Source organism: Lactuca virosa, chromosome 1 (assembly GCF_052849685.1).
Source record: "Lactuca virosa cultivar CGN04683 chromosome 1, Lactuca_virosa_CGN04683_v6, whole genome shotgun sequence".
NCBI lineage: Eukaryota > Viridiplantae > Streptophyta > Magnoliopsida > Asterales > Asteraceae > Lactuca > Lactuca virosa.
Genome location: NC_136426.1, coordinates 52677933 through 52688543, shown reverse-complemented (window position 1 = coordinate 52688543; position 10611 = coordinate 52677933). Strand labels below are relative to the sequence as shown.

Genomic DNA, 10611 nt, shown 5'->3' with positions numbered 1-10611 from the left:
GAGAATGGACACCCATTAAATGGTCATTTTATAGGCCATAACCTTATACCCCCCGTATAGATTGGTTTCATGAATGAGGCCTACTAACGGTAAGACTAGCATTTAAGTTATACATATATATATATATATATATATATATATATATATATATATAATCTTATAATATAATAAGTATAAGGTTGAATTTTAAAACTTGTAAAATTCTAAGGTTTGAAATTTAAATAGTTCAAATTAAAACTTTTAATCACAAAATTTAAATTTCAAAACTTAAGGACAAGTTTTGAACTTTTCAAAACATAAAGGATCAAATAGCAAATAATATAAATTAACCAATTAATTTAATGATTATCTAAATATGACCTAGTCAATATTACTTGCAAGATAATTCAACAATTAATTCAAATAATCAATTATTATCAAATAAGGAAATTATTATTTAAACAAATGGTAATTATCTTTTGATTTGGTAAGGATAATCATAAAATAACATTAAAATTCGGATTTTAATAGTCAAAAACGATTTAGGTAATTATCCTTAAGCAAAACAGCAAGAAATCCCGAAAATCTCTCTGTCTGACAGCAAAACTCGTCGAGTTCACTCAGGAACTCGTCGAGTTCCCAGAGGAACTAGTCGAGTTCATCAGTCAGAGAGCACAAAATTCGATTTTAAAGCAAGAATGATCATACAATGCATCAATAATAGAAACCAATCAAAGCTTTGATACCACTATTGGGTTTGAGTCATAAGAACTTTCCTATGTGCACATGCAAACCCTAATGCTTGTATCTAGGTTTCTCTAATTGTACATGCTTCATCCAAGACTTTCAAACCCTAGATCTATTGAGTATAATTCGAAATTAATGTGACAAATCAGATCTAGATGATTACCTCTTGTTGCTTGCTTGAATCTTCTTGTTCTTGGAGCTTAGAGTCACAATTGTCACTCCTCTAATGGCTTACAAACACCAACTAGCAAAATGATGATTTGGAGAGAGGAGAGAGGTATAGAAATCGGCCCTAGGGTTCCAAGGAATCAAGTGTAGCCGATTTCTACAACCCAAGGGATCTATTTATACTATGAGCTTCTAGGGTTTCAACCAAAACCCTAATGGACAACGTAATCACCAAGAAGCCCATGGAACCTTCTGGAGTAAGGACTTGGACGAAATCTTGATGGGATCCTTCCCACAATTTTGTCCACCCCTTATCCATGAGGGTTTCCTAGCCTAAAATACAACTATCACACATTTGACAGTTTAAGCCCCTTTATTCAATTAATCTCTTTTAGTCACCAAATTAATTCCTAATTAATCTATGACTAATATTAATTAAATAATATAATTATTCCTTTAATATATTATTCTCATAATATATTAATATAATAATATCTTCTCTCTCTTCATAAATCACCCTGTCAAGTTGCTATGGTGAAGGCAACCCAAAAGGACCATGCACAAGCGGGTCAAGTACTTACCAAATATAGTTACGGGCTTAGACACTAATCCAACACTAGATTACTCAAAACTCTCTCTAAAGATTCCTGCTATGTTTCTCCCTACTTAGTACACACACAAAGTAAATAACAGATAAGATCAATCAATAGCATACCCTAGGCTAAGGCATCATGAATCAGGCAGCTCTAGCCATAATTTCTGAAGTACTTAGCCTATTCTCTAGCATGCAACTTTAATATCTCATAAATATCTCATAATATAAACAAATCATGGTATTTTGGGAAATAACCGTTCGGGCTCTGGCTAATTGTACACACTGCTCCGTCTCGTTTCCTCTTTAAAACTCTTACTCGTTTTAGAAAAATCATTTCTTTCTAGAAAATTTTCTCAAATCCTCAGTCTGATTCCGAACGTACCCAAGAGTACATCTGAATCCCTCAAACCAAGGCTCTGATACCAACTTGTAACACCGTAAATTTTCAGACAAATTTTTCGTTTTAAAATCACATAATTCTCTTTAACACATTTCAGAAAACCCCAAAGTGTCAAATTATCAAGAAAACACAAATCCATAATTGTTTGAATAAAAATCTAGGATCCTCAAAACATAATTTCATCTCGTGTGTACAATCAAGTCGGCGCCTTCCCGCGATCCTGAGAAGTAACTGAAACACATATCACACAACACTGTAAGCACAAAGCTTAGCGAGTTCCTCAAAATACCACATACACAAATAATAAGCCTCTCATGGCTCTAGCTCGTCATGGACCCTCCGGTCCTGCGTCCCAGTGAGGACCCTCCGGTCTCACGGCTCGGTGTGGACCCTCCGGTCATGTGTCTCAGTGAAGACCCTCCGGTCTCACAGCTCGGGTCGGACCCTCCAATCCTGTATCTCAGTGAAGACTCCGGTCTCACAACTCGGTTTGGACCCTCCGGTCCCAACTCAATAATACACATAATAATATAGCATATATCACAAAGACAAGATGCATAATATCACATAACTCAATATAAGCACATAGGACCTTCCGGTCGATAACTCAAATAAGACCCTCTGGTCACACAACATTACCACTCAGGTAAGTATAGTGAGAAGACTCACCTCGTAAGTAAGCAAGTAAACCTCGTACCCCTCGAACGGTCTAATCCCCGCCTACATGTCATAATCATCTCTAATTAACACTTATAACCAAAACTCTAAATAAATTAAGCTAACACCTATCTCTAACTCCTGGAATGGGTAAAAGACCATTTTACCCTTCTATGGTCTCTACAATCCATGTCTTGACCAACCCTAAAGTCAACATAAGTCAACACTCGAGTCAACAGTCCATGTTGACCCAACTCGTCGAGTGCATCTATGCGACTCGTCGAGTTCCCTTGTTTCCTCAGAAATGTCGCAAAAGTCCAACTTAACTATTCGAGTTGTCTCGTCAACTCGTCGAGTTACAACGTATACAGACTCATCGGGGGAAACCCTAACTGACTCGTCGAGTCCGCTCACCGACTCGTCGAGTCCCTTCAGCCCCTTTTCTCATTCAGACGATTTTAGGCAGAAATGGTGTCTCATACTCTGGATCTAGCCTTCCAAGGCTCACTTATCACGTAAAGCTGCAAGCTTTACGTTCATGCATGGCATCAATGGCTCAAAATGCCAAAATAAGCTCCATAAGAGGTCTCATGCATGGAAACTTGTCCAAAGCTTGATAAAGCTTGGATCTTTGGGCTCATGGGACCTCAATATGTCCAGATCTGGAGCCTCAACTCCATGACAAGCTCATAACACTCTAGAACTCAAAGAAGGATGGGGAAAAAGGCCCTAAACTCCCCAAAATGAGATCTAACTACATAATGAGCAAGATAATGACTTTTTACCTTCAAACAGAATCTAAGAATGAGTGAACACCAGATCCAGAAGCTCTTTCTCGTCCAAGGTCTCTTGCTCTTCAACTCTCCTCCAAGAATGCACTAAAACCCATAATATTAGCCTCTCTTTCCCTCACACAAGGTTACAACTCGATTAGGGTTTCTCACAGTGTAGTAGGATGACAAGGGTGGCAGAAATGAGGGCTTAAGGTCCTTTAAATAGGACACAAACCCGGAAAATTAGGGTTTCCTCACACAGCTCCTACTCATCGAGTCGGGGTCCTCCGACTCGTCGAGTAGACTCTAAAAGTCACGCGACCAATTAACTCCTCTACTCGGCGAGTTAGGGCATCCAACTCGTCGAGTTGCTCTGCCAAAATTAATGAAAATAATTAAATAATATACATGAGACTCGGGATGTTACACATTCCTTAGTCTTCAATTTTAGAAATACTTTCCGAGTCAAGGTGATACACCTTGCATCATCAAAATGTTATTTCGAATGATTAAGTATGCCTCAGTCATACATTATTAGGAATATCACTATCCTCCCACTAGTTCTTAGTAAACACATATATTCTTCTCACTTTTATATAAAATCATACCTTGAATCTTCATATTAAAATGACTATTCCAACCTTGAGATGTTTGATTTATATCCACAACTGGATCTTAAACATTGCACATTTGTTAGGATAACATGGATTAAGAAAACCTCCTAGCTAGTAGATGTCTATTAAGAAAAGCAGTCTTTCTTTAAATCTGTTTGCTATATCTCATATTAAGAATATGAAGTTATAGTAAATAATATCCTTGTTGATCTAATCATAACTACTTGTGAGAAGGTTTGATCATAGTCAATGTCACGAGTATGATAAGGACCATAGTCAACGACACGAGTATAATAAAACCCAGTTATAACAAGCCTTGATAAATGTGTATGATATCCACGTATGTATTCTTTCTAAAAGAATCTCTTACTCCTTCTAGCCTAGCTAGAAAGAGGAAGAGTAATCAATCCCATACTTGATTATTAGACATAGATTACATCTCAATGTTCATGACTCTAAGTCATTTATCAAATTCAAGATTTGACATAGCTTCTTGGTAGTCGATGGATTTGCCAGAAACCATCACGAATAACTCAACAATGAGAGATTCCACATTTCTCAAGTCAAAGATGATTTCTACCATTAATGCGAACTGTTTGTGTTTGTGAATATTATTCGAGTTCAACAATTCGTTGTTGAAACCAGTGCCAACAATTGCTACATCCGGCTATAAGATCGATGGTACGATGGTACTCAAGCTTTTATCCCTTCATTCCCATCTTCTTCACAAGCCCTAACACAGCCACACTTTGATATGAAGAAATTAACAATGGTGTTGTGTTTTTGTGGTAAAATGGTTGTTGTTCACACTTCATGGACTGACAAAAACCCTGGTCGATGTTTCTGGGGATGCGCTACTGAGGTAAGCAAATCGATTTTGGATTTTCATCATTATTGTCCCATTACACGTTAACAGTTGTGATAGATTTTTTTAATTTTGAAGGGATCCAAATGTCGCTTTATTGGGTGGTATGATGGTCCCATGTGTGAACATTCAAAAGCCATCATACCTGGATTGCTGAGGACAATCAACAAATAGAAGGCTCAAACCACAAGAATCAAAATTTATCTGTTATGCAGTTGAATTTTCTTTGTGTTTGTTTTGTTTTACAAGTAGTTTGGAATGTAATAGTTTGGGTAGGGTAGTATTTTGTTGAAGATATACGCAGTAAGCAGTGTAATCTTTTGTTAAGTAGCATGAACTTACAATTGTTTAATATGTAAGCAATGTAAGACATGTTTTGCAATAAAATGTCAATGGAAATTATATTTGGTATCTATATGTTGACCATTCTATTTTATGTATGATTTAAATATTGTCAAATATGCAATTAACATCAAATTAAACATACCATAAACCATAACATCAAATTCCTGATTGGTTGTTCCTAAAAATCACAATACATAATAGACATGTCTGCATACCATCAAGTGCCAAAAAAGGGCATCAATGTATCTTCAACCCCAAAAGACATCAATTACCTAACATACAATAAACATAAGCAATTGACATTTAAACCCCAAAAGACATCAAAGTAGCTTCAAATCCCATTAGTTTCCTGTTTGGCCTATTCAAGTTCTAGCATTGTGCCCTTTACTTTTGCACTTGCTGCAAGTTACAATGATAAACTTCCTTATCACCTTCCCACTCCCACTAACAACATGAGTTTGACTCCCACTAGTACCATGAGTTTGACTCTCAATAACACCATTGTCTCCCTTATTATGGCTTTTTCCCCCCTCATATTGCCTTCTCTTTTTCTTGGGCCTCCCAGGATGATTATGGTGTAAAGGAGGGGTGATTTTAATTGGACATTCACTGATAGTCCACATTTCTCGCCCTTTAATAAGATCTACCTTGTACACATAACATGTTTTCCAAGTTTATAGCCAGCGCACCTTGTAGACATAAGTGTGTAGCTCTCCAATTTTCTCACCATTATCTGCTTTGTCATTTAGGACTGCAATGACATGTTTACAAGGGAGGCCTGTTAATTCCCACTTTCTACAGCCGCACACTCTTTCAGCCATGTCAAAAACCTGTTACTTTATATATCTCTCCTTTAGAGCACCTTGTCTCCTTCCCAAATTATTTTAATAAAGCTCTTCTTTTCCTTTCCATATCAGAACCCTCATCCATTGAATCCCATTGACCATTATCAATTACATCCAAATCTTCAAGGTCTTTAGGGTCTTCATCACTATCATTATGCATAAGATTTTTTATTTTCTTTTTCCATAAATTCAGCTTCCAGTTCAACACTCATGTAAAAATCCTTCATATTTACCTTTACATCGGGAATTATGTTCTCCTCATATACCCAAAAGTCATTGTCATCACTATCCTCCTCCCCATCACTTCTTTCATCGCTCATTTCATCGCTTTCTTTTTCACCCTCATCAGTCTCCTCCCTCATATCTAAATTATGAGTAACTTCATCTTCAATTCCAGCATCCATCTCATAATCCCATATATAAAGACAGTCAAGAACGGATATCGTATGAGAAAGTTATGAATTTTTAAACAGACTTTAACAGTCTAAACCTGTTTAAAATTATGCTTTAAAAATAAAGTTAAAATTAGCCGACGGAGTCTAAATGAAAGTTGTAGATATCATCGATAGCTTTCCAGGGATATAAAGAACATAAAAAATGGAGTTCGTATGAGGAAGTTATGCCATTTTGAAAATCTGAAAAATCACGCGCGTGAAGTGCGCGGCGTGCACGATGACGTGGTGCTCTCTGGAGGCAACACGTGGCGATGTTGTAACGCCGGGTCCCTGGTATGCATTTAACTCATTTATTTATTTATTTTGAAAGAGGATCTCGACGAGTTGGTGGCCCTAACTCGTCGAGTAGAGGGCTGATTATGCGCAGGGTTTGAGCTATCTACTCGACGGGTCAAAAGCCCCCGACTTGACGAGTAGCTCGGCCAGAGTGAAACCCTAATTTTGGGGTTTTGCACCCTATTTAAGCTCCTTAACCCCCACCCCTTGGCCTCATTTCCATCCTCCTTGTCCCAAACCCTAATCCACGAAACCCTAGAGCTTTCTTTAAGAGTGCGAGCCATTTTGAGTGATCTTTGTGTGCTTTTGAAGCTTGTGGAAGAAGTAGAAGATAGAGGGCTCAAGAGGGGAAGATTAGATCCATAAACTACACTCATTTTGCTACATTTTCTGGTAATCAAGTTTCTATCCTCGCTATTGGTTCATTAGATTTCTTTATGTGGGTTTTTGGTCCAAGATTGATAGCTTTTGGAAAATGATCGACCCAAGTAGGTATTCTTCCAGATCTAGGACCTAGAGGGGCTGTTATGACATAAAGGTGCAAACTTTATGCCATTGGAGCCTCCATGCAAGCCATAGAGTGTCATATTGGCATTTTTAGCCCCAAAAGGCCATGCATGTGGGGAAAGGTGGGAACTTTACGTGTCCAAGTAGTGTTAGGGGTTTAGATCTGAGGTTGTAAGCTTTAGTTTGGTGTATGGAGGGCTTAATGACCAAGTTCCAGATCCCAAGGAATTAGGGTTTGAGCTAAACCCTTTAAGAAGTGGTATTAATGGGTAAAGTCAGAAACTTTACCCTTAAAAGGACATGTTCAGGGTTTATGTGAAGTATGAAGCTTAGATCTGAAGTGTAGGAGCTTAATCCATTAAGATAGCCCAAACAGACAGGGGAACTCGACGAGTCCAGTAAGGGACTCGACGAGTTGAAGCCAGGTTGTCCTGATTGTATGCCAGGTAGAACTCGACGAGACTGTGAAGGGACTCGACGAGTTGACTCGGTTGACCACGAGTCTGAGTAGTATAAGAACTCGCCGAGTTAGGAAGTAACTCGACGAGTTGAGTTGACTGGGAGTTGACTTTGACTTTGACTTTGACCAGGATGTTGACTTTGACCAGGGGTAAAATGGTCATTTTACCCTAAGAAGGATTATTAGATTTTGATTAAGTGTTATTGTGAAATTGATAGCTGGGAGTCGTCGGAGCAGCAGTAAGAGATTCCTCACACGAGATTTCACAGCTAACATTCGAGGTGAGTTTCCTCCAGTAGAAACGGGTCTAAGGCACTAAGGCCAGCCCGTTTAGCTAGTAGTAGTTCCGGACTATGGTTCGATGCCCAGTTGACACCAGTTAAGGGGGACCAAAGTAGCAACAAAATAAACACTTTTGGACCATGAGTGTTGGTCCAAACCTTTTTGGTCCAAAATGGCAATTTCGCCTAACCATAGGGACCATTCTTACAATTTTGTCTTTTTTTTATTTATTTATTTTTTATTTTATTTTATTTTATTTTTTTAACGGGCCGAATAAGACTCAACAATTGAGGTATCTAAGGTGTTGTTTGTTTTTTCGAAGTGAAACTGTCTGAAGTCTGCGGACCACCTCTGTAGCCCTCTGCAGCAGAAGAGGTGGACCAAAGTGCTGCAGACTGTAATGAGAAGCACGTTTGTTTTTTTAACGTCTGCAGGCTGCTGCAGATATTAAAAATTTTAAAAAGTAATTTAATAAACTGAAAATAGTTTTTTAATACCAAAAAATTAATAATGGTAGTCTTAAAACATTGAAATAAAATTCAAACAACCAAATTAGTCTTCCAATAACATTTTTAAATAAAATTCATACAACCAAACTTTAATAATTATCATTCCATATTTTGCATCAATTGTTCGACAATTTCATCCCGTAACTGGGTCATATATTCACGGTCCGCTGCAGTACCATGTGTTGGAATCTCATCTTCATCATTATCAACGACTGCATTGTTATTCCGATCCGAGACATTTGGTTCATCATATCGTGCAAAATACTCATCACGTAGTCCCTCTCTTCTTATAAAATTATGAAGCGCAAAACATGCTAGGGTAATGTTTCGTTGTGTAACTAACGAGAATGGTGTCATCCTCTTCAATATAGGGAATCGTGCCTTCAAGATACCAAAAGCATGCTCAATGACATTCCGAAGTTTTGCGTGTGCATGGTTAAATTTTTCTTTATTCGTTAATGCACGTCTTCGACGGAAATCTCCAAGCCAATACCTCACATTACGGTACGGTGCCATAAAACCTCGAATGTTTGCATAGGCGGCATCACAAAGATAATATTTATCTGTAAAAAAAAGTCATTTATTTTTCAAACTAAGATAAACTATTTAAATAACCATAAATTTACCTGATGGTGGAAGCGGGAATGGTGCATGTGGATTTGCTAATGCTTCAGATAAAATTCTAGAATCGTGTGCTATCCCTTCCCAACCGGCCACAACAAACGTAAACATCATGTTGAAGTCACATATTGCCAGTACGTTCTGGTAACAATCGTCTTTTCCCCTACTTCTATATAAATCCCGTTTGTTTGCAGGGACAACAGCATGTATCAAAGTGCCATCAAGTGCACCAACTGCTCCCTTGAACACCCGACGTAGCCTCCTATTATGTCCCGGAATGTTTGGATTCAGATTAAAAGAAGTTGGTACTATAATGTCATGTGCGAAAAGTAACATTTTGTCCAACACTTCATGAAAAAACTTATGAATTGTTTGCTTTGAGTGTTGAAATCTCCGCTTGATAATCACATAACGTTGGTTATGACCGATCATCATAAAAAACATAGCCATCTTCTCCTCAACCGACACATGTTTGCTATCCTTTAACGCGTAGTTTACTCTAAAATGAGCACATAGTCGGACAAATGATTCACGGGACATGCGTAGCACTTCAAGACATTGTAGAGGATTACGATGAAGTAACTCTAACATAAATTCATGTCCCGTCATTTCCGAATCGTTGTCCCGCACTCGTTTGACACCCCTCTTCCAAAAGTAGCGGACATATAAGTACATAAGAATTATGAGTAGTATCTTTTTGTCGTGATCCATTACAAACCGATTAATCAACAAAACATAACATAGCATAAGATAATAACATAACATAAGACTCAAGAGCCAACTAACATAAGATAATAACATAACATAAGATTCAAGTACCAAATAACATAACATAAATCTCAAGTACCAAATAACATAACATTCAAGTACCAAATACTACAAATAACATAACATTCAAGTACCAAATACTAAACAACTCAAACATATAAACTTAAAGAACAATCTTTCCATCCTTTAAAACTCCTAAACTTGTAGCTGTCATCGCGATCCATCCTCTTAATATTTGTGGATTATTAGGCAAATTTACCCACATCTCTCTTATGTTCATGGTCCCTCCAAAAATGTGATACACAGCAAATCGTAGAGGGTCTATTGGGTCTAACTCGAGCAACTCAAGCTTCTCTAAACATTGGGGAATTGTTAGCCCTTGAGTCAAATGGCGTAGAGCTTTTTGCATCTCCAGTGCTAAATCATCAGCAGTAATAGAAGCTTTAGGTGAGGCACTAGGAGCTCGGGGTCTAGGAGTTGAGGGTTTAGCCCTTTTGTTGGGGTTACCAGAAGGTGAAGCAGCAGAAGGTGAATTAGCAGAAGGTGAAGCAGCAAAAGGTGGAGGCTGAGTAAAATGCTCACTAGTATGACTGGAAAAGAAATCATCCTCATCTATGTTAATGGAAGGGGCGTCCATAAGATGTAGTGGTGCGACATGGAAAGAAGATGATCCATGTCCTGATGGTGTTTGGGATGTGGCATAGCTGAGATTACCAGATGCACTGTTTCCATCAAAGAGTTCTGC

The 10611-nt window shown here is 38.0% G+C and overlaps 1 protein-coding gene across 1 annotated transcript; it reads right to left on the bottom strand.

Moving 5' to 3' along the window:
• Positions 1–8576: 8576 nt before the first annotated feature.
• On the bottom strand, positions 8577–9707 carry LOC145113940 (uncharacterized). Its single transcript, XM_079049978.1, has 2 exons — positions 9104–9707; positions 8577–9040 (listed from the first exon to the last, which is right to left on the bottom strand). Exons 1-2 carry the CDS (start codon positions 9705–9707, stop codon positions 8577–8579), a joined length of 1068 nt encoding a protein of 355 aa, XP_078906104.1.
• Between the last annotated feature and the right edge of the window lie 904 nt (positions 9708–10611).